This window comes from Rhynchophorus ferrugineus, unplaced genomic scaffold (assembly GCF_030347505.1).
Source record: "Rhynchophorus ferrugineus isolate W39M unplaced genomic scaffold, kcgeb_rfMv2 rfM3, whole genome shotgun sequence".
Classification (NCBI taxonomy): domain Eukaryota; kingdom Metazoa; phylum Arthropoda; class Insecta; order Coleoptera; family Curculionidae; genus Rhynchophorus; species Rhynchophorus ferrugineus.
In genome coordinates, this window is record NW_027472582.1 from 30,859,630 (window position 1) to 30,883,724 (window position 24,095).

Sequence of the window (24,095 nt, forward strand, 5' to 3'; positions counted from 1 at the left end):
CTTCTTTTATAACATGTAAAGTATCACTATGAATATATGAAACTTAGTCTGAATATATATTTAGCTTTATATGTTAATATATTTTCTTCTAAAACCTTCTAGCACCTAACGTTACGACGTAATCTATGCTTTACTACCTTTGCTCTTTAGTTTTTCTTAAGATAAACCTAATTTCACTTTAATTCCTTTTTTTTCTGTTCAGCAAGAGCTCCATACTCTTGAAATATTCATTCATATATTTATAAGATTTACATTACTAAAACAATGAATTTCCAAATTAACGGGCTCTTCTGGAGTGAGCAAATTGTAATTGCTACTCTTTCCTGGATAAAATTTAGCGCAATACATATACAAATCACTAATAGATAGACGTAAATGATATGTTGAGATTATACCCAAATATCTTTTTAATATCGTTGATAACGCTCACTTCTCTATTCAACATGCATATAAAAGTTAATGTGTATTTTGAGATCAACTAAGCTACTAAAATGACTAAAAAATGGGAGGTTTTGCATTATTTAACGATCACACCATACAATGGAATACTATATTTGTCGTTTATTAATATAGTAATAGCACAATAACTTTATAGATTAACTTCTAGATCCAACAAAAGTCTAACGCTAGATTTTGCACTTTTATTATAATCACACAAGAATTGCTTTTTAATATTACAGTAAAGAACAATACCATTACCTGAATTTTTCCGATCCATCCAATATTCTATGCTCTCCGCTGATGTTGTTGAGTATGTAGAACTTGTTTCAAAGTTATTTGATTCAGAACCGCCATATGAAACATGTTCATATATATGTTCCATCTCATCTGAATCTTCTTCTTTTTCTTTTTCAGTAAGGTTAACGTTATTCGACTTAGATCCACTGCTGAATGCCAAAATATTTTCATATATAGGTTCCGACTGATCTGAAAAGTCTTTTTCATTTTCTTCTGCAGTAAAGTTGACCAACTTCTCGTCATCTTTATCATACGCCTCTACAAAAGATAATACGTCCCTAAAATTCCTATTTAATTTCAATTTCCTTAAAATATAATAGTGTTGTAGGACAAATATATAGAAAAATTGGAAATATGAGAATAGAAAATTACGTTATATATTTCGTATAACTTGTTTACATTATCTGTTCACCTCAACTTTTTGACTTTTCCTAACAATACGAGCTGATTATAAAATAGATTATCTACTGTAAAAAGGTATTTAAGAAAAAAATATCATTTTCTCAAACCCCATTCTTCCCATAGCATCGATATATTGCAATCACAAGAAGCTGCTTATCCTAATAAAATCTAATCTGGGAAGGATTATACCTACCTAAAACAAAATCCCGATTTCACTAAATTCCCGAGGACTGCCAGCGGCTTTCTACGTTTTGAAATTCAAGAAAAATTTACCGAAACTAGTATTTTGTTGTCGGGTAATCACTGGAAGATGAATACGTTTATACAGGTTATGTTAGGTCAATAACTTCCCAGTATTAGATGCTTTTGATGAATTTTTTAATATAGTATCTCTTCGAAGAATAAGACATTTTTTAAGAGCTATCTTGAATATGTTTCTGTGAAAGTACAATGTTTAACAGACATTTTTTTTGTTTTGTATATCACTATATATTTACTTATTCATAGAAATAATTCACTGACTTGCCAATAAAAACATCATCATAGGTAAAGAAACAAAAACAACATAATAGATCTATTTAGAGCGTATGTAATAATATCTATACTAGTGTTGGAAACTATCGATTGAAATTCACTATCGTCATGTAGTTATGTATTTTAATAATACTATTCAGTAATTCTTTTTTTTCCTTCTCTTTTTTAAAGTTAGTTCGTGAAGGAATTTATACATCTCCGTCTCGTTTACACTACCGCTGGAAGATATAACCACTTATAACTTCCAAAAGCCATTATCTCCGTCCTTTCCTCTCTCACAATTTAGACAGGAAAGGATTGGTGTATCTTCGTCTGACATCACGAATTGAAAAAAAACAGTCGAACCGTGCATTTGACTGAAAATAGTTTTGCGACTATCGACTGTTCCGACTGTTTTCACTTGATGGTTCCCAACACTAATCTATACATTTATATACAATTACTGAATAATGTTCTTACCTGATTTCTTTCTATTCATCCAACATTCTATATATTCCGCAGTAGATGCTGAAGATATCGAATTTCTTTTAAGATGATTTGATTCAAAGCCACCACTGAATACCGAATCATTTTCATACATATGTTCCGTCTGATCTGAAAATTCTTCTTCTTTTTCTCTTTCAATAATGTTCAAGTTAACTGATTCTGAGTAATCACTGACTGCCGAAATATTGCCATATATATCTTTAATCTGACCTGAAAAGTTATCATCTTTTCCTCCTTCAGTAATGTTGAGGTTATTTGATTCAGAGCCGCCATTGAAAACCGAAACATTTTCATAGAATATATCTATCTGGTCTGAAAAACCCTTTTCGTTTTCATCTTCAGTAATATTGAACTCTAGATTAGATTTTTGTAAATTTGAGGTGCAAGCGACCAACTGCTCCTCATATTTCTCGTAATTTTCTACAAATGATAATCCATTTTCAAATTCGCCATTAAATTAATAAAATATATAAAAAATAAACTAAGAATTATTATATAAACTAGAATTATTAATAGATGATTTGGTGGCTTTACTAGTTATGAATAATTAGACAGTATGAATGATTTATTGTGTTATACATTTTATAGTAGAAATTTAAATTTAAAAAAAGTAACTAATTATATTTATAAGTAATTGTATAAACCAATATTAGTAAACGGATCAAACCAGCACATTATTTGTTGGCATTATATGAATAAGCAGATATCACTTGTAGGTATTATGCTTTTAAGCATAATATGATACACACTAATATATAAGTTTCATAATTGAATACAAGACATAATTTTTAAAAAATTTAAAAAAATATTGACTGAAAACCTTATAAATTTGAATTAGGAATTGTGTTATAAGTATTATAGTAAAGCATAGGCAATATTCTAGAAAACTCATCCACCAGGGAATGAAACAAATAATAGTTATAGTCACGAAATAATACAGTTAATGTTACCCTCGGTTTACTTGCCTTCTATATCCCGTAATTTTTCATCCTGTACATAATGTCCATCGTAGTGGACATCTTCATTGCTTAAATTTGCAATCGATAAATACAAATTCGAATCGAATCCATCATTTAGCATGCGTTAATTTTCTTTGTCCATCTCTTCTAGAATATTTTGACGATAATTCTCTATTTTGCCGTTATAATTCGCTTCTCGAAAGCCTTCAAAATTATTGGCTATTTCCTTTACGCTTTTTTCTTTCATCGATATGCCTGTTCGCCTCCTCTGCCTCGTTTTAATGTTTCTCAAACGACTTTCGGCATTGTTCACAAAGGACGTTTTTTTATTAGCAGAACATTTTCGAAATTGTGCATGTTCATTGGGCTCAGTAAGTGTTTTAATATCCTCCTTAGATACTCGTTCTTCAAATTTTTTATATGAAATATCCTTATCATGCGTCTGGGTTTTGTATATCCCTGAAATTAAAGGATTTAATACGACAATGAATTGGTAAGAAAACAAGAAAATTTAAAAAAGTGGAAAATTTTAAACAAATTTGATATATAATAAAATTGTAAAGTATGGAAAGCATAGTCCCATAGAAAAAAATCATTGTTTCATCTCTAAGAGCTTTAGGAATTGCATGTATAAGGGGTGGGTCAGTCAAAAGTCCCGCTATCATTTATATTGCGCGCCAACTTTGTTATATAGCGTTTAGCTCAGTTTCGCTTTAACCATTGTGTTGTGTAGATGTCCAAATTTTACTATGAATAAGTATACGCCATAAGAACGAGCAGAAATAGTGGCAATATTTATTAAAAAGAATCTTTCCAATATTGCCTCTAAGCGGAAATTGTGTAAAAATTATCCTAATCGTTCAGTGCCTTACAAAACCACAATATATCGTTTACATGCGAAGTTTCGATAGTACGGTACGACAGCAGACATTCCCCGTTCTGGAAGACAAAGGACGTCTCGTAAATCTGAAAATGTGGTTCTGGTGTGCGATAGTGTTGCGGAGTCTCCAAAAACATCAATTCGGAGACATAGTTCCTAGTTACATATTTCTGCACCCAGTATAAGGCGAATTTCGAAAACTGATTTGAAAATATCCCCCTACAAAATTCAATTAGTTCAAAAATTGTTACCGAGAGATCCTGATCAACGAGTTGAGTACAGTAATGTAACACTAAGGCTGTCTGGTGAAATTGAATATTTTACACCTAAATTGATAATGAGCGATGAAGCTCATTTTCTTATCAGTGGCCACGTCAATAAACAGGACAGTCATTGCATCCACTAATAACAACTGTATGGTGTGGTATTCATGCTGGAAACGTCATTGGTCCCTATTTCTTTGAAAAGAACCAAGGTGTTGCAGTTAATGTTACTGCTGAATGGTACCAAGATATGATTCGAAATTTTATTGTGTCTGAAATAGAAGACCAAGGACTAGAGGACATGTAGTTTCAGCAAGATGGGGGCAGAGCACACACAAATTGTTCAATAATTCAATTATTGAATGACGTTTTTCTACGAAGACTAATTGCGAAGACAAGTGGCGATTTAGCATGGCCAGTCAGATTTCCGGATTTAACAGCACCAGATTTTTCTTATGGGTTTTTTCAATCGAAACTTTTTGTGAATAAGCCCCACGATTCAACATCTTAAAGACAATATTCGTCAAGAAATTGAAGAAATTCTGCCTCAGATGTTGTAAAATGTCATGAAAAATGTCTTAAAAAGAGCCGAAAGTTGCTAGCGAATCGCGCTCACCATTCAGCCGATATAATTTTTCAATCATAACAAAAAAAATATGTGTGTTAAAGACCTAATAAACTTTCTATGGAAACCAAATTTACTTATCTTTTTTGAGCAAGGTTCTAGTCATTCAAAATAGTAGCTTGACTTTTGCCCCACGTTTTATTATTCTTAAAGGCTTTAGACATTTGCTTATTATTGATAAGCCAACTCTTAATTGTTTAGATCAATAATAATGAAGTTTGTCGGCTGTCGTATTTAAAATTAATATAAGCAGCTAAAAAACTTTTTCTATTTTCTATATGTATCTTAAAGACCCCTCTTACAAACAGGGGGTTTATCTGGACTAGACCTACGGCTTAACGTAGGCTTCGAACCGTGGTCCTCGGTATTAAGCCTACCGACTGGCGAGTGATCAACTTAGAAATCATCCCAGAAGACATCCGGTCTTACCCAGCCTGGTTACAGACGTATCTTATCTAAGTAGGTTTAATGCTGAGGACCTAGGTTAGGAGCCCACATGAAACTGTAGGTCCAGTCCAGATAAACTACTAGTTGGTAAAAGGAGACTTTAAAATATATATAAAAAATACTGTCTTCATCTTTTCCTCCTTCAGTAATGTTGAGGTTATTTGATTCAGAGCCGCCATTAAATACCGAAACATTTTCATAAAATATATCTATCTGGTCTGAAAAGCCCTTTTCGTTTTCATCTTCAGTAATATAGAACTCTATATTAGATTTTTGTAAATTTGAGGTGCAAGCGACCAACTGCTCCTCATATTTCTTGTAATTTTTTACAAATGATAATCCATTTTCAAATTCGCCATTAAATTAATAAAATTGATAAAAATATAAACAAAGAATTATTATATAAACTAGAATTATTAATACATGATTTGGTGGCTTTACTAGCTATGAATAATTATGAACTATGAATGAATTTATGTTATATATTTTATAGTAGACATTTAAATTATATTTAAGTAACTAATTATATTTATAAGTAATTGTATATACTAATATTAGTAAACGGATCAAACCAACACATTATTTGTTGGCATTATATGTAAAAGCAGATATCACTTGTAGGTATTATGCTTTTAAGCGTAATATGATACACTCTAATATGTAATTTTCCTAACTGAATACAAGACATCATTTTAAAAAAATTTTAAAAAATTTCGACTGAAAACCTTATAAATTTTTTTATATTAGGAATTGTGTTATAAGTATTATAGTAAAGTATAGGCAATATTCTGGAAAACTCATCCTCCAGGGAATGAAACAAATAATAGTTATAGTCACGAAATAATACAGTTAATGTTACCCTCGGTTTGCTTGCCTTCTATGTCCCGTAATTTTTTATCCTGCACATAATGTTCATCGTAGTGGACATCTTCATTGCTTAAATTTGCTATCGATAAATACAAATTCGAATCGAATCCATCATTTAGCATTCGTTCATTTTCTTTGTCCATCTCTTCTAAAATATTTTGACGATAATTCTCTATTTTGCCTTTATAATTCGCTTCTCGAAAGCCTTCAAAATTATTGGCTATTTCCTTTACGCTTTTTTCTTTCATCAATATGCCTGTTCGCCTCCTCTGCCTCGTCTTAATGTCTCTCAAACGACTTTCGGCATTGTTCACAAAGGACGTTTTTTTATTAGCAGAAGATTTTCGAAGCTGTACATCTTCATTGGTCTCAGTAAGTGTTTTAATATCCTCATTAGATACTCGTTCTTCAAATTTTTTATATGAAATATCCTTATCATGCGTCTGGGTTTTGTATATCCCTGAAATCAAAAGAAAACAAGAAAATTTAGAAAAGCCAAAAATTTAAAACAAATTTGATATATAATAAAACTGTACAGTATGGAAAGCATAGTCCCATTGCATAGATCCATAGAATGCATTAGATGCAGTAATTTCCTTTTTAATAACGTTGAAGAGAATAAGGAAATAGAAAAAAATTATTGTTTCATCTCTAAGAGCTTTAAGAATTGAATGTATAAGAGGTGGGTCAGTCAAAAGTCCCGCTACCATTTTTATTGCGCGCCAACTTGGTTATATAACGTTTAGCTCAGTTTCGCTTTAACCATTGTGTTGTGTAGATGTCCAAATTTTACTATGAATAAGTATACGCCATAAGAACGAGCAGAAATAGTGGCAATATTTATTAAAAAGAATCGTTCCAATATTGCCACTAAGCGGAAATTGTGTCAAAATTATCCTAATCGTTCAGTGCCTCACAAAACCACAATATATCGTTTAGATGCGAAGTTTCGATAGTACGGTACGACAGCAGCCATGCCACGTTCTGGAAGACAAAGGACGTCTCGTAACGCTGCAAATGTGGTTCTGGTATGCGATAGTGTTGCGGAGTCTCCAAAAACATCAATTCGGAGACATAGTTCCTAGTTACATATTTCTGCACCCAGTATAAGGTGAATTTCGAAAACTGATTTGAAAATGTCCCCCTACTAAATTCAATTAGTTAAAAAATTGTTACCGAGAGATCCTGATCAACGAGTTGAGAACAGTAATGTAATACTAAGACTGTCTGGTGAAATTGAATATTTTTTACCTAAATTGATAATGAGCGATGAAGCCCATTTTCTTATCAGTGGCCACGTCAATAAACAGGACAGTCGGCTACGGGGAACACAGAATCCTCAAATAATTCATGAAACATCATTGCATCCACTAATAAGAACTGTATGGTGTGGTATTCATGCTGGAAACATCATTGGCCCCTATTTCTTTGAAAAGAACCAAGGTGTTTCAGTTACTGTTACTGCTGAATGGTACCAATATATAATTCGAAATTTTATTGTGCTTGAAATAGAAGAGCAAGGACCAGAGGATATGTAGTTTCAGCAAGATGGGGCTACAGCACGCACAGATCGTTCAATAATTCAATTATTGAATGACGTTTTTCCACGAAGACTAATTGCGAAGACAAGTGGCGATTTAGCATGGCCAGTCAGATTTCCAGATTTAACAGCACCAGATTTTTCTTATGGGTTTTTTTCAATCGAAACTTTTTGTGAATAAGCCCCATGATTCAACATCTTAAAGACAATATTCGTCACGAAATTGAAGAAATTCTGCCTCAGATGTTGCACAATGTCATGAAAAATGTCTTAAAAAGAGCCGAAAGTTGCATAGCGAATCGAGGTCACCATTTAGCCGATATAATTCGAATTAATATAAGCAGCTAAAAAACTTTTTATATTTTCTATATGTATCTTAAAGGCTCCTTTTACAAACAGGGGGTTTATCTGAACTGAACCTACAGATTAACGTAGGCTTCGAACCGTGGTCCTCGGGATTAAACCTATCGACTGGCGAGTGACTAACTTAGAAATCATCCCAGAAGACATCATGTCTAACCGAGCCTGGTTACTGACGTGACTGGGATCATTTTTCTCGTCGGATTTTGCACTCTTACCTAAGTAGGTTTAATGCTGAGGACAGTGGTTCGGAGCCACATGAAACTGTAAGTTCAGTCCAGATAAACCCCTAGTTGGTAAAAGGAGACTTTAAAATATATTAAAAAAATATTGTGCAATAACACTAAAAAAAATTAGTGAATATTTGAAAATTAAGCCATTTTTTAACAAAATATATACTAGCGGTGAAAATTGGATAACGTACAAAAACAATGTGGAAAAAACTTATACTAGAACCCCGAAAAATATTTGTTATACATTGTTATAAATTCGCATTGTTTCTAAGGGAGGTCAAACGAAATTAATTGTTCATTTTGGCCTCTACAGTCTGGAAATATAATCAATTCGCCTGTCAATAATACCAACAGCCAATGCAACTGAAGTAGGCGATTAAAAGATACGACCAAAATTACAACAAGCATTTGTTCTATTTCTGAAAAACTCTGTTAATAGCGTAAAAGCTGACTCAAGCGAGGTTTGCGATGTTGGTAATAATTTCTATTATTTACTAAAATTGATAGTAAAATGTTATAAGTAATTTTCCGCAATTTTTAATCTCCTTTATCCTCTCATAATTTACTATAAAATGTGATTTAACCTTGTTTTCAATCATAATTGCAACATGGTTTTGAAAACTTAAAACAAAGTAACATTAATATTCTATAAAACACAGTTAAATATTAATGAAACTTACCATCAGGTTTATTTTCTTCATCATATTTGTTGTGTTCGCTTTCCATCGATAAAAACAGATTTGATTCAAAGTCATCCTTTAGAATATTTTGATTTTGTGTTTCCGTCTCTTGTGTAAAATTTTTCCGATAATTCTCTATTTCTGTATTATTATTCGTTTCTTGAGCGCTTTCAAAATTACTGGCTAGTTCCTTTACGCTTCTTTTTCTCATAAAAATATCTGCTAGCTTTATCTGCACTTTATTTCGTCTTTCGGCATTGTTCATAAATGATAGTTTTCTAACACCCGTAGTAGAATCTTCAGAGCTCTTCTGTTTATTTTCATTGCTGCCACCAACTGCTCCAGTATCCTCATTAGACATACGCTCTTTAGAAATTTCGTATAAGATTTCTTCATTATGTACCTTGGATTTGCCAGTGCAACTTTTATTTTTAAGTCCAAGAGATAAATTCTCATAATTCTTACATAGTGATGTACTGGATGATAATTTATAGTTCATATCTAATAAATGTTTCGCTAAAACAAAATATTAAATTAATATGAATTCTTACAACTAATTAGTTAAATTCGAATGGTTACAGTTACGGTTCTTTAAGTAGATACTTTATGGTTGACCCCTATTGTAATTGAACATTAATTCATAGCTTTAAACGCTAAGAATTATTGTAATAAATCAGAGTTTAGCTGTCGCTAATAATCCTACTCAAAACTGTCCCTTTAATATCGTAGAAGCAATAGGAAAAAAGTCTCAATGTTATATATATTATAGCATTATTGAATTTTCCGGTGTATTGACGTCTCATGGAATATATTTGTTTATTGTAACTGACGATGAGAAGTGGAAGTAATACAACAATCCCAAGAACAAAAAGCTTTGGAACGAAAGTTCTGAAGCGCAATATTCATTGCCATAAAGTTTTTTGTGCTTATAGTGTATTTGTGCTGTTACTGCCCTTTGAAGTCTGACGATGTCTTTTGACCAATCTGATAAATAAATAAAATATCTCTCCCAGCCAACGTACTCACCAGACATAGCACCTTCTAATAACCACACGTTGATATCGATGCACCATGTCACACAGTATTGAAATAAAATACGCTATCGCAACCTTGCCGGGTATTTGGATTAATATTTATAGTCATAATTTTTTATCAATAGAATCAATGTAAGAAAATAATTAGAATATATCCAAACACCTAATGGTAGTAATAAGTAACATTATGGTCTAATATTTGTAGATCAATAAAGTTGTTAAAGATTTTTAATAGCAATAGGTTCATTTTATATCGAACATTACTCTAGCTTTATAAAATATTTATCGAATATTACATGTAGAATATATCACTCAAAAGTATTAATTAGATATAATATTTTTAAAATTATCACACCGTAGAACCTATCGGTGGTCTTATCTTTATATGTTTTATCTATTTATTTTTAGTCCATAAGTACCCATACATCATCTAAACTCTATAAAAAAAAACCTTAAAATGTAATTTTTTAACCCATAAATATTAAACAACCCATATATCAAATAATAAAAGTCCATTAATCTAGTCCGAAAAGTTCATTATCAATTCAAATAACTTGAGATTCCTAGATGTAAAATATAATTAAATTCTATTTTTATATATCAATTTTTATATTACAAAAAAGTTTAAATACTAATAGGTAATTATAAAATAATAAAAAGAACTACTTGGCTGAACATAATTAATATTCCTTACGACAGAACTTTATATAACACAATTACAGAATCATTACTATACTAAAATATATATAAAACATATTTTATATATATAAACTATTCGTCAAACGTTATATATTTAATTTTCGTTGTATATCAAAATTTTCAGTTATAAGCATTTTATAAGCTTCAAAATGATAACGTTGTTGACAAAATCACGCACATCGTTCCCTGTTTTATCCTCCCAGAGTTACTACATTGACTGAAATATATAGCAAATAAATAACGCTTTCAATATGATTTGGAAAACTTTTTAACCCAAATTCGGTGGAGTGACAATACAATACACGCTTTCACTATGATTTGGAGAACTTTTTAACCCAAATTCGGTGGAGTGACAATACAATACACGTCTTCCTCTACGTTTAGTGAATTAGAGTACTTAGAATTAGAATAAAAACCTGTCTGGCGAGATGTCTCAGTTTGTTTACTTGTTGCCTAACGCATCTACAATCGGTGTAAAAGATTTCTGTAAGTCTGAAGAGTTCAAGAAGCAACCCTTTAATGTTTCACCAAATAAGAAGAAGACTTTTCTGGATTTCTCGGGATACTAGCGGTGCCAGAAAATGTCTGCCTGGTGCTGCTTAAGAGCCAAAAATGTTACGTTTACTTTGTAAGTTATGTGTTGTGCATTAGCGATTTGAAATATTGAAACTGATTCTTTCAAAAAAGAAGTCAGCAAATCATAAACAAGCTCCAAAATATTTAAATTTTTTAAATGAAAGATTAAAACTAAATCAAATCAACATTAAAAACTGTAAGTAAAAATAAGCAGCTAAATATTAACAAAAATTACCTTCAGGTTCCTCATATCCCATACGTTCTAATTCTGTGTGATACTCATCATGTTTCTTGTTTTTAACATCTTCAAAGCTTATACGTTCCATCAATAAATTCAAATTTGAGTCGATTTCATTCTTTAGCATGCGTTCGTCTTGCCTACCCGCTTCTTCTGTAAGACTTTTGTGATAATTTAATCTATCGTCATTATTATTCTCCTTTACAAAGCCTTCAAAGGCTTTGGTTATTTCCTTCACGCTTCTTCCTTTCATCATAATACCAATTTGCCTTCTCTGAACTTTATTTTGTCTCAAACGATTTTCAGATTTATTCATAAATAACGGTTTTTTAACAGTAGAAGTTGCAGAGTTCTTCAGTTTATTTTCATTACTGCCACCAAGTGTTTTCTGATCCTTATTAGACATAATTTCTTCAGAAATACTTTGTCTATCGTGAGCCTGAGTTTTGTCAATGAAAATGTTATGTTTAAGACGAAGAGATAAATTATCAGCATTATTGTATAATAATGCGTTACATGATTTTTTATTGCTCATATCTAAGAAAAATATTTTCCCTAAAACAAAATATTATATTAAATAATTAGGTAAAAAATGGAAAAGTAAATATTTACTGAGGTATTAATAAATAGTGGAATAAATGAAATGAAGTAATTAAAACAAAATAGACATTTGACAAAATGTTAAATAATTAGGTGAATAATGTGTTTGAATAAATAGAACAGCATATAGAGGTTTTTTGCCATTTGATTGGTTCAAAACACAGATACAGTTACACATTAAAACTTCATATTAAATGCCAATAATGAAACTTGTTTCATTTGCAAGTCATATTGGTAATTCACTGAATATAACTCATAATTGTACACGCTAAAGTTTCTTAATCATTATTAAAGTTTTTGGGCACTTATTTTTTATATTATTAAACTTGGAATAATTTATATAATTGCACTAACTTTGGGTAGATACCGAACTCGTCCTCTTTCAAATAAATATCTGCACAAATAAAACTTCCAAACCTCATTGCATCATTGGAGGGAGCTCCGCACGTACCGTATTCAAGCCGAAAAAGTATATAACTCTGATTCCAGTCATCTCAAATCTCAAATCCAGCACTCCATCTGTAGGGCTAAGGCGTTTACAACATTCTATTTCCAGTACTATGCAGATAAAGCAAACTCCCAATCCCACAGAAATCAACGGTGTGTAAAATGGTGGTTTGGTTAGTCTGGCTCTATGGAGCACAAGTTTGGTACAAATATGTTTCCGAAAGATAACTTGCATACTTCTAGTGTTGCAATCCAAAAAAATTTCATGCGATACTCATTGCTTTAGAGTTCATGAGGAACGTGAACACCCATCTCGAGTAGGGTATCCTATTCGTCAAGAACGTTATGAATATGATCAGTGCAGGGTTCTCCCTTAACACCTTACAATATGCAAATCCGTTGATTATTACCCTACCCTCTCACCATTTGCGGTAAATAGCTAAAATATGACAATCCCAGTAACACCCCAGTATCTGCCAAACACAAAATACAAATTTTTCTAAACTGAAGTAATATCAATTCAATGTCAATCAAAATACCATTTGGTACCACCTGGGCAATCTGATTTTATCAAAAAAAAACCTGAAGACCACTCAGCACTTTTATTATAATTATATTTAGGTTTATATTAAATCTTACCACACTAATCAAAGTTGGAATGAGTCTACATACAACCTGTCTCACAGTTCTTGCTTTACATAAAATTCGTCTACTTTCTATTTGTAATCGCATTTGTCAAAATGCCATTATCAGATAAGCTATCACAGACTAGTTCACATTCTGTATTATTATCTTTATTTAAACCTATATTAAATTCATACTACGTACTTCATAATTTTCTTTAATTTCAAATGAATTTCCTGCCAATTACTTTTCTCGAATTTTCTTGAGTGATGTTCGGTCATCGACACATCAACAATAGAATTATTTATTTATTCTTATTCCCTCGCCATGGTTGCGAAGAATTTTCCGTGTTCGTTGCTTTTCCACCAATATTGGTTTAAGCTAATTTTATTGCTAATTTGTGTGTTATACAACTCACTTCCAAATATATTAATAGTTACAAAACCATTGAGATAGTTCACCGAAATCTCTAGTTATCTTATCCAACATTAAAAAAAGATAAAATATATCTTCTCCTGCATACTTGCTTGATAAGATTATACAGCGTTAACTAAAATTACCGGCCTGACTAAATATCATGTCGGTTTTGTAGATTTGAAACACTCGAAATCATCAAAGGGTTATGAAATTTATTAATAACAAATAATCTTAACAGAGTCATCGATTATAAGATCAAACCTGTCTTGCATATCCAAGCTCTGAGCTATAAATATTCAGTTCGAACTGGATTAAATATTTTTTAAATAATTGTTATCTTATTATTCCAGAATCTGCCAAATGGGTTATTAACATTTTATTTGATTTATGTCATTCAAGATTGTTACTGGCACGATATGGAGCTTTGGCGATGGTATGTAGCACCTTATTTTGTAATCTCTAAAAGATGGCTATGTTTGATTTGCTAATACTACCCCACAGTTCCAGTTAACTTATACAGTAATACTTTATTATTCAAAGATAATTTGGATTTACGCCCTATGGACTAAAGCATCTGGTATAGTTTAATTCCAAATTGTTTACGCTTTATTAGTAGATGTTTGCTCCAATTTAACCGTCGAAAAAGATGTTTTCCCAACTACTTAACATTATCTGCTTGCAGGAATTCATGATTTTAAGATTTCTCGGAGGACAAGTTCTTCTACGCAGGTTGAACGTTAGGTTAGTAGAATTTGTCTCATTCGTCTTATTACGCCATGTCTTCAGCCACAAATGAATGTTGTCGGGATGGAGTTTGGGGTTCCTTGTAGTTGATATTAGACACTCGTGAGATGATGAAATCGCCGTATCATAAGCACGTGTTGGCACAGAGTGGTGTTTGAGCTGTATACAGTAGATATATGATATATGATATAACAATGCGTGTCTGTGAGTCTATGACTAGTAGTTGAAAATGCAAATGGGGCAGAAGATTTTTCAATTTAATTTTAAGTCCAGCCTGCCATAAGAGTTCAATTGAAAAGTCCCCGGTCTATCATAGTAAAACGCATTTTTTTTGGCAAAATTATTTTTTTTTTATTCAACATCATTCCCTTCAAGGGTGATACACTCATTATAGCGACCCTCAAACTTTTCGATACCATTTATGTAGTACGATTTGTCCTTTGCTTCAAAACAGGCCTCAGTTTCGGCGATCACCTCTTCATTCGACGAAAATTTCTTCCCAACGAGCATTCTTTTGAGATCTAAGAACAGAAAATAGTCGCTGGGGAGCAGATCTGGAGAATACAGTGGATGAGGAAGCAGTTCGAAGCCCAATTCATGGATTTTTGCCATCGTTTTCACTGACGTGTGGCACGGTGCATTGTCTTGGTGAAGCAACACTTTCTCTTTCTTCAAATGTGGGCGTTTTTCGGCGATTTCGTCCTTAACCAATAACGTAGTAGTCGCTGTTGATAGTCCTTCCTTTTTCAAGGTACTCAATGAAAATTATTCCATGCGCATCCCAAAATACAGACGCCATAAACTTGCCAGCCGACTGTTTTCTCATGCTTTGGAGCGGGTTCATCGTGTGCAGTCTACTCGAATGACTGTTGATTGGACTTCGGAGTGAAATGGTGGAGCCATGTTACATATCGACGCAAAAACTTGGGTTTATTACGCTTGATCGTCTTCAAACACTCCTCCGAATCGTCATTATTTTTGGGCAAAAGTGAGCTCGTGCGGCTGGTCTTTGCACAGAGCTTTCTCATACCCAAATATTCGTGAATGATATAATGTACACGTTCACTTAATATCTTAGAGTGTCTGCTATTTCATTCAATTTCAATTTACGGTCATTCAAAATTATTGTGTGGATTTTTTAAATGTTTTCGTCATTAACAACCTCTTTTGGGCGTCCACTGCGTTCACCGTCTTCGGTGCTCATTTCACCACGTTTTTAAAGTTTTAAACAAGTTTAAAACTTAGCCTACCAATCCTTGATGGTTGATTTTCCTGGTTCAGTGTCCAGAAACTCGGCATTAAGCCAAGTTTTTGCTTCAACTATATTTTTCCCTTCACAAAGCAATATTTTTTCAACACGCGAAATTCCTTTTTATCCATTTTTTTAATAACAAAAGTTGCTTTACTCCAAATGCTATAATTCACAAACTAATAATCCGACAGCTATCAAATTTATGAGGGTCAGGGCTAACTAAAAAACATATGGATATAATTCTAGTAGCGCCATCTATGTGTCAGGCCGGGGACTCTTCAATTGACCTGTTACATTATCAAATGCAGCCGAACAATTTATTTTAATTTAGGTTTTTATTTACTTAATTAACGAATTGGGAACATTACTCTATCGTTCCGTGCTTGTTACGGAAACCAAATTTATGCTTTGTAGTAATAGTTATTTCTTCTGTAATTACTCTGAGTCCCTTGGTGCGGAGTTTTTCAAAAACCTTGGATATTATATGTAACACGGTTATAGAAAAATACATTTTTGTTCCAGAGCAATCTAAAAATTTAGTGTTAGCTAAAAAATCTAACGACAGCAACGACTCGCGGCCCCCGCAACCGCCGGCACCATCATCAAAATATTGGCAGGAGCACGGAAATGCATGAACATATGCAATGCGCAAAAAAACTACGGGGAGTCATGGGAAGTCATACATGCTTTCTGAACTACGGCTTCGAATTCCGCAACCTGATGATTACCACTTTTAATTGCAGATTATATGAGTTAGTAATGCGAACAATTCTAGTGAATTTAAAGCGTTAAGCAGGTCTTCGTCAAATCAATAAAACGGGGGACATGGAGGCGTGAAATTTGGCACGGCTAGAGCTTATATCGAGGAAGAATTTTTCGACCTAATAAATTCCAATAAAACTTCCAATAATAGCCATCATATCGGTGACACAAAATATATAAACAAATGTTTTAGCCTCTGGGCTACGCGCTCCCAGCAACAACTTTTATACGGTAGATTATTCGTTGTTTCTATTGTACGTAAATCAACAATGGACAATTAATTTTTAAAATCATAATCTGGCAGAGGTGTACCGGAAATGCCGGCTGGAAATTTTCAATCGGAGGACAAATCCCTAAATATTACATGAGAGGCGATATTAAAATGGAAAATAAGTGTGTTAAAACATTATTGTACGATGTCATTTGATTTTAAGCAGTGTTATTTAAGATTTTGTGTTATTATAGGTTATTTGCGTATTAATTAAACTATCAAAGTGTTACGTCAAGTTTAGAATGAAAAACAAAAAACTAAAAAAGAATAGTATCACATAAATATATCACGTGTAAATAGATCACGTAAAATTATATTTAGCTTTTTTTTGTAAAGAAAAGAAATTAACATATCTGTGAATCTATGAAATGAAAAACACGACATATATGAAAATTTCATCCCAACATAGATTAACAAAAATCGAGAATAATAAGAACAGTCTGTCCTCTTCTTTTACAAAATATTTAGAATTTCGAAATCAGCTTTAAGAAATTTAATTTGAGGTCTTGTGAACACAGAACATCTGAAAAGAATTGTTCTTGCTTAAGTACAGATTTATATATTATATAAGGCAATTTATATGAATCATTATACTTGCATTGGTAATTCTAAAGGTTATTAAGATTTTTCTATAAATTTTAAGTAGTTGCTAGTAAATGCATTTCTTAACAAAACACTAACTAGTTACCGAAATACACTAATTTGTGCATCAAGAGTTAAAATGAATATTAAAATGTTAGAATACAATTCCTCATTTATTGGTGAATTGAAGATTGGCCATAGAAAACAAATTAAATATGACATGGCAAGAGTGAGATCGAAAGGTGAAATAAATAAGCAAAAAAATATGCAATTTCATTTAAAAATTTAAGTAAAGGATTTATTCTTTAAAACAGTCTGGGGTATTATTATTTTGCGGTATATATTTTAAATCAGAAATATGGGTAAAATATAAAAGATTATATGAATACATAAAAGTAGTAATAAAAATATGCAGCAGCTAAAATAAAACATACTACATAATTTGGAGAGATGGCGCACATAGGACAAAAATAAGAAATTATGAATTATAAATAGTAAATTTGTAAATATTTTAAAGTATTGATTCATACTGGTATTGAGGTGTTTAGCGATATGATATTTTACTGTTTGAAGTCAGTATCATTGATTTTAAATATTTACTTTATAGATCTATGTTTAGAAAAATCATTAGTTAATTTAATGGATTACAAGTACAATTCTAAATTGTAAGAAATAAATTACCTAATGCTGTTCGTCATTATTTTAATATCCATGCTAAAATTAAATATCAATTTCATTTTTTTTATTCATATTTTCTGTTTTAATATACACGTATGTTCCAAACCATTTATTATTCCAAACTTATGTTTATAACATAAATATGAAGAAAGATCATGTATACTCAGATTTGATGCTCTCAAGTTGTTACAGTTCTGAAAATAAACTTACTTTACTTTACTATTATAATATTCAATGATGTAGTAATTTACGCCTACTCATATTTTGTTGAAATGAATTATTGAAAGTTAATTGAAATTAAATTTAAGTGAATGCCATTTAAAAAAGTTTAGTGAGTGCTAGTTCTTGGGACAGTTTACATGTATTTTAATATGCAGACATTTTTTCCTGTAATTAATGTTGTATATCAAATATTTCTAAATTATCTTATATTGAAGATATTGTGAAAACAAGTGTTAGTAAAATTCACATATCGTTTTTAAGTATTCTCCCTGGTCTATTATGAGAGAAACATGCTCAACGTTATAAATTGTGGCCGGATTTCGACCACAGTGCGATTACTAGTTCCCATAAATTGGATGACTTCCAACATGCATTAATATCATCAGTTAACATTGATCTAAAGTGGGAGTGATTCTAGCTGGCAATGTTATTTCGAAAGTTACCTACCAATAGTATCATACACCGGTTACGGTTGCTTCGTAAATCTTGCGATCAAAATCATCCAAAGATTTTTTGGTGGGGATTTCTTAGTTTGGGCCCTGCTTTTAATTTGCCTGCCAAAATTGTAAAATTGTTTTATGAATTACCGATTTCGTTCCAATTCACATTCCAAGTAATATTCGGCATCCTAATTACGTTGTCGACTACCAAATTGTATCATCTATTATAGTTTCCGTGATATGAACTATCGAAATTTTACAATATGGGCTATGCTTCTAACTTAGGCCAAAATTGTAAAATGGTCTTATGAATTACCGATTTCGTTCCAATTCACATTCCAAGTAATATTCGGAATGCTAATTAGGTTGCCGATTGCCAAATTGCATTGCCTCTTATAGTTTCCGAGATATGGGCTATCGAAATTTTACAACTAAAGCTCTGTTTCTAACTTGGGCCAAAATTGTAAAATGGTCTTATGAATTACCGATTTCGTTTCAATTCACACTGACAGTAATATTCGGCATGCTGATTACGTTGTCGATTGCTAAATTGCATTGTCTCTTATAGTTTCCGTGATATGGACTATCAAAATTTTATAATTTGGACCCTGCTTCTAACTTGGGCCAAAATTGTAAAATGGTCTTATGAATTACCGATTTCGCTCCAATTCACATTCCAAGCAATGTTTGGAATCCTAATTACGTTGTCGACTACCAAATTGCATTATCTCTTGTAGTTTCCGAGATATGAACTATCGAAATTTGAACAATCCAAACGATCAATTTGCTTTGCTGCATTACTTAAACCATCGCAGATATCCTCGAAGAGTTGCAAATTAAAGTGCAATAGGTTTGCATAAACAAAGTCAACTTAAATGCTAATTATTCGATCGCTCTCCAATAATGTAGTTGGCATATCTGATGAAGCAAATTCAAGTGCAATTCCATTTTGCAACTGAATAGTTTCCAAAATCAATTATTTTAAAAACATTTTTCCAGTTCCATAGGGAATAACTAAGAACAAAATACCACCAGTTTCATCCTTCACTACTTTCATATGTTTCAAGTTTCGTACACTGCACTATTTATCATTCACATGTGAACCCACAAAATGTGATGTTTCAATAGCAACGAATAATTGATTGTCACGTTATAACTAAATGCAGCTCCATTGCAGATTAACAGGTCAACTGAAAAGTCTCCAGCCTGACACATAGATGGCGCTACTATAATTAAATGCTTATAATTATTATGCTTCCTAGTTAGCTCTAACCATTAGAGGACGCGTGTATAAATTTGACAGCTGTGGGATCATTAGTTTGTGAATTATAGCATTTTCATTGGAACAACTTTTGTTAATGTGAAAAAAATTGATAAAAAGGAATTTCGCGTGTTGATAAAATATTTCTTCTTGAAGGGAAAAATACAGTTGAAGCAAAAACTTGGCTTGGTGCCGAGATTCCGGACACCGCCCCCGGAATATCAACCGTCAAGGATTGGTATGCTAAGTTTAGACGTGGTGAAATAAGCACCGAAGACTGTGAACTTAATGGACATCCAAAACAAAATAATTTTAAATGACCGTAAATTGAAATTGAATGGAACATCAGACACTATAAAGATATCAACTGAACGTGTACATCATATCATTTACGAATATTTGGGCATGAGAAAGCTCTGCGCAAAGTGGGTGCGGCGTGAGCTCACTTTTGACCAAAAACAACGACGAGTTGATGATTAGGAACAGTGTTTGAAGATGATGAAGCATAATAAACCCGAATTTTTGCATCGATATGTGACAATGGATGAAACATGGCTCCATCATTTTACTCCGAAGTCCAATCGACAGTCATCCGAGTGGACTGCACACCATGAAACCGCTCCAAAGCGTTGGAAAATGCAATAGTTGGCTGGCAAGGTTTTAGCGTCTGTATTTTGGGGTGCGCATGGAATATTTTTCATTGACTACCTTGAAAAAAGAAGGACCATCAACAGCGATTGTTACATAGCGTTATTGGACCGTTTGAAGGGCGAAATCGCGGAAAACAGTCGCGTTGGGAAAAACAGAATCTGCTACTTCACCAAGACAATGCAACGTGTTACAAGTCAGTGAAAACGATGGCAAAAATCTATTAATTGGGCTTCGAATTGCTCCCTCATCCACCGTATTATCCAGATCTGGCCCTCAGCGACTATTTCCTGTTCTCAGATCTCAAAAGAATGCCCACTGAAAAGAAATTTTCGTCGAATGAAGAGGTGATCGCCGAAACTGAGGCCTATTTTGAAGGAAAGGACAAATCGTACTACAAAAATTGTATCGAAAAGTTGGAGGCTCACTATAATCAGTGTATAACCCTTGAAGGGAATTGTTCCGTGAAGGATAAAAAATGATTCTACCAAAAAAATGTGTTTTAGTATGGTAGGCCGGGGACTTTTCTATTGACCTGTTAAATAATCCATCGATTCAGGCCAACTCTATTTGACTTGCAACATTGCTACTTCTGCGGCCTAAGTTGGAACGTCTAATAGGTGGTATATTGAAATAAAAATTTCAACTAAAAATAATGACTACCTGGCCTTTTGTGCATAAGCATGTATACAATTTATTAAAACTAGTGTGTTAAACTTACCGATCATCGATATTAAATTATTAAACTTTTAATATAAGGTATAATTGCGGTAAACTAAATGCTCTTCAAACAGTTCTCAAAAACTCACTCAAAAACTCAAAACGGACTAAACTTTCAAAGAGGATGTACAGTGCACTAGGATATGCATACATTCATTTTTTGATCTATAGATGCGGACCGATCCTGCTGTTAATCGACATTTGGTTTTCTGAAATGTTTTTTTTGTAAGTACCTTCTCCAAAATATTAGAAAAGGTAAATGAAATCGACAGAATCGTTCAAGTTAAGGCGTGATCAAGCGGAATAAGAATATAAAAAAATAACGCGTTTCTTATAAAGAATTTAAAGGAGGTTGCATTAGGAACATAGTTTAAGAAGATTATTACATGTCTCGTCAGACTGAAGATGGCATTAGTCGAATTTGACAAGGTTTTTACTTCGGATTGTACCCTATTTCTAATATATTACAAAAAGTAGAACATTATTCCGCAAGGTGTAGTTAAGCAGAATCAAATTAATTTTGAGCAAGCATTTCTTTCTTCTGTATTCTGGGCCATGGCAATCTCTTATAATTGATACATGTGTTCGACAGGAGAATTGACAGGTTATTAGGTTAGGTAAAGGAAGTACGGTAGCACTGTGGAAAACGTAGCGGTGTACTGTTACAAGGGGTTGGAGAAAAGGAAAGAGAATAAAGCGAGACGACGCCCTGATGGTCTTTTATGGCCTGGAACTACATAGTACCAATCCACGGTCATTGCCAACCTTTGAACTTGTTGTAGGTGAATGCGTGGTGGCCTAAAGGATCGTGGCGGTCGCCACAGATTTAATTCTAGTAGCGCGATCTGTGGGTCAGGGCAGCGACTTTTCAATTGACCTGTTATCTGTAGTTGTAATAACATAAGTGTTACTGGCGATGAAAGCTACGTTTTTTAACATCCTTATTTGACAAAAAAATCGAAACTTGGATATAAGAATATAAAAAAACACCTCCGATAATACAAACAATGACATTAGCTAATCAAAAGTATATTGTTAATGTCATATTTTTTGCCTATCCGTTCATGTTCCAGATTCTCAATTGAATATATTTAATTCCAAATAATACCAATAAACTCTTTATGATTTAGGTCTCACTCCAATCATTACCAGGTAAAAATCTCATACACGTTTCTATTGTTAATAATTGCAGATTAACCCGTATCTATACTTATCCGCAACATATTTGAATTGATAAGGTAAATTGACATCTACAGTTGATAACAATTTTATTATATATTTTGGATTTTTAGTGATTAAATTAACATAGATGCACGCGAAAAAAACAAACCAGCGCCATGTTACAATGTTAGCTATAGAAAAACTTTGTATGAGGTGGCGACTAAAGATTCATCTAAAGTAACTTTGTTAACGTAGTAAGCATGTAAAAAAAGGTCTGTTAAAGCAAACAATACAAGAAATAAAGAAGCGTGTTTTTCTTATAACCATTATATTTGGTGAGATTATTTTGTTGTTTGTAGGTCTCAATATCCCGTTGATATTTTCTCTCAAAATAGTCTGCCGAAGCAGCTGCAACCTCAACTTTATCGAATTGAATGTTGTGGCCTGTATTAGTCTTCAGCCAGTGCTGACTAGACCGCGTCCCCCATATCCCATTTCTGTTCTTTTATCCGTGTACTTATTATAGTCCAATTTTATTCCCAGGAAATTATATGGTACACACCTGTTACATTTAGTAGATCTCTTTTAGCTTACGGTTTTATGGAATATTTTAAAGATCTTCCTATGTAATATAAATCTAACTGTGTGTAATTTCGTGTTTTTTTCAATGTTCTTACAATGTAGTTTATTATACCTTGAAGAAACGGAAGAGCATTTAGAAAAAACTTATACCATATCTTCTTCTGTTCCATTTTTTACAGCAAGCGAGCGTTGATTTTTCTTTAAAGATGCGTCTGAGATGATTTATTGTTTATCATCTAAGTAATCTGGTCCAGATAGTATGGAAGCCCCATAAATTCTGGGTATACGGCGAATGATTTTTGGGATGGGTATGATATAACCTGAAGGTATAACGGTTTATATCTTTTTTTCCTGAAAATGTGATATCGTAGTTGACCATTTGTTGAACTAAAATTACTGAAAAGAGAAACTGAAATTTATTATAGAATTAATTAGACAGTTTGTAGATAAATCATTCAATCGATATAAATGGCCAGTTTATCCTAAAATGGAATGTAACTGGTCAATTGAAAAGTCGCGGGCCTACCATAGTAACACATTTTTTGGCAAAATTACTCTTTTTATTCAACATAATTCCCTTCAAGGGTGATACACTGATTATAGCTCCAAAATAGGCCTCAGTTTCGGCGATCGCCTCTTCATTCGGCGAAAATTTCCTCCCAACGATCATTCTTTTGAAGTCTGAGAGCAGGAAATAGTCGCTGGTGGAAAGATATGGAAAATACGGTTGATGAATTCGAAGCCCAATCAAGGACTTTTGCCATCGTCTTCACAGCCTTGTGACACGGTGTTTTCCTTCAATGCTGCCGTTTACGGCGATTTCGTCCTTCAAATGGTCCAATAATGTCATGTTGATGGTTCTTCCTTTTTCAAAGTAGTCAATGAAAATTATTTCAAGCGCATCCCAAAATACAGATGCCATAACCTTGCCAGCGAACTATTGCATTTTCCTACGCTTCTGATAATACAAAGAATGACATTAGCTAATCAAAGGTATATTGCTAATGGCATATCTTTTGCCTATTCGTTCATATTCCAGATTCTCAATTGAGGTCTCATTCCAATGATCATCAGGTGAATATAAAAAAATAAAACAAAATTTTGAAAAATGTCATACACTTTT

The 24,095-nt window shown here is 32.7% G+C and overlaps 3 protein-coding genes across 15 annotated transcripts in view; 1 reads left to right on the plus strand and 2 right to left on the minus strand.

The window, feature by feature from the left end:
- The window catches only part of LOC143194113 (uncharacterized), a 19,521-nt gene extending 16,256 nt beyond the window's left edge, over nucleotides 1-3,265 (minus strand). For all 5 annotated transcript variants that reach the window (XR_013005189.1, XR_013005190.1, XR_013005188.1 and 2 more), the window contains exons 1-3: nucleotides 3,126-3,265; nucleotides 2,134-2,580; nucleotides 700-996 (exon numbers count right to left, since the gene is read on the minus strand). Coding sequence is in view for 2 of the 5 variants with exons in the window: in XM_076400690.1 (XP_076256805.1) it covers nucleotides 700-996; nucleotides 2,134-2,580; nucleotides 3,126-3,240 (859 nt within the window). In the remaining 3 variants the exon portion in view is untranslated. The remainder of the gene's footprint in view (nucleotides 1-699; nucleotides 997-2,133; nucleotides 2,581-3,125) is intronic.
- The window catches only part of LOC143193584 (uncharacterized), a 100,308-nt gene that overhangs the window by 48,454 nt on the left and 27,759 nt on the right, over nucleotides 1-24,095 (plus strand). The gene's annotated exons all lie outside the window — the stretch shown is intronic.
- On the minus strand, nucleotides 3,132-13,651 carry LOC143194115 (uncharacterized). 7 transcript variants are annotated; one of them, XM_076400693.1, is made up of 6 exons: nucleotides 12,846-13,215; nucleotides 12,613-12,793; nucleotides 11,559-12,116; nucleotides 9,015-9,530; nucleotides 6,194-6,661; nucleotides 3,132-3,578 (listed from the first exon to the last, which is right to left on the minus strand). In XM_076400693.1, exons 3-6 carry the CDS (start codon nucleotides 12,094-12,096, stop codon nucleotides 3,244-3,246), a joined length of 1,857 nt encoding a protein of 618 aa, XP_076256808.1. In that variant the 5' UTR covers nucleotides 12,097-12,116; nucleotides 12,613-12,793; nucleotides 12,846-13,215; the 3' UTR covers nucleotides 3,132-3,243. The 7 variants fall into 7 exon arrangements, with proteins under 7 accessions (XP_076256808.1, XP_076256811.1, XP_076256813.1 ...); XM_076400696.1 differs by lacking the exons at nucleotides 12,613-12,793; nucleotides 12,846-13,215 and adding an exon at nucleotides 13,437-13,651; XM_076400698.1 differs by lacking the exons at nucleotides 12,613-12,793; nucleotides 12,846-13,215 and adding an exon at nucleotides 13,248-13,311 and having other exon boundaries at nucleotides 6,209-6,661.

Bases quoted from the DNA above. Each gene is read 5' to 3' on its own strand.
- LOC143194115 (XM_076400696.1), bottom strand. From the start codon at position 12,096: ATGAGCAATAAAAAATCATGTAACGCATTATTATACAATAATGCTGAT. The intron at 6,662-9,014 runs GTAAGTTTCATT...TTTTGATTTCAG, and splicing joins TGAAGAAAATAAACCTGATG to GGATATACAAAACCCAGACG. The intron at 3,579-6,193 runs GTAACATTAACT...CTTTAATTTCAG, and splicing joins AGAAGGCAAGCAAACCGAGG to GGATATACAAAACCCAGACG.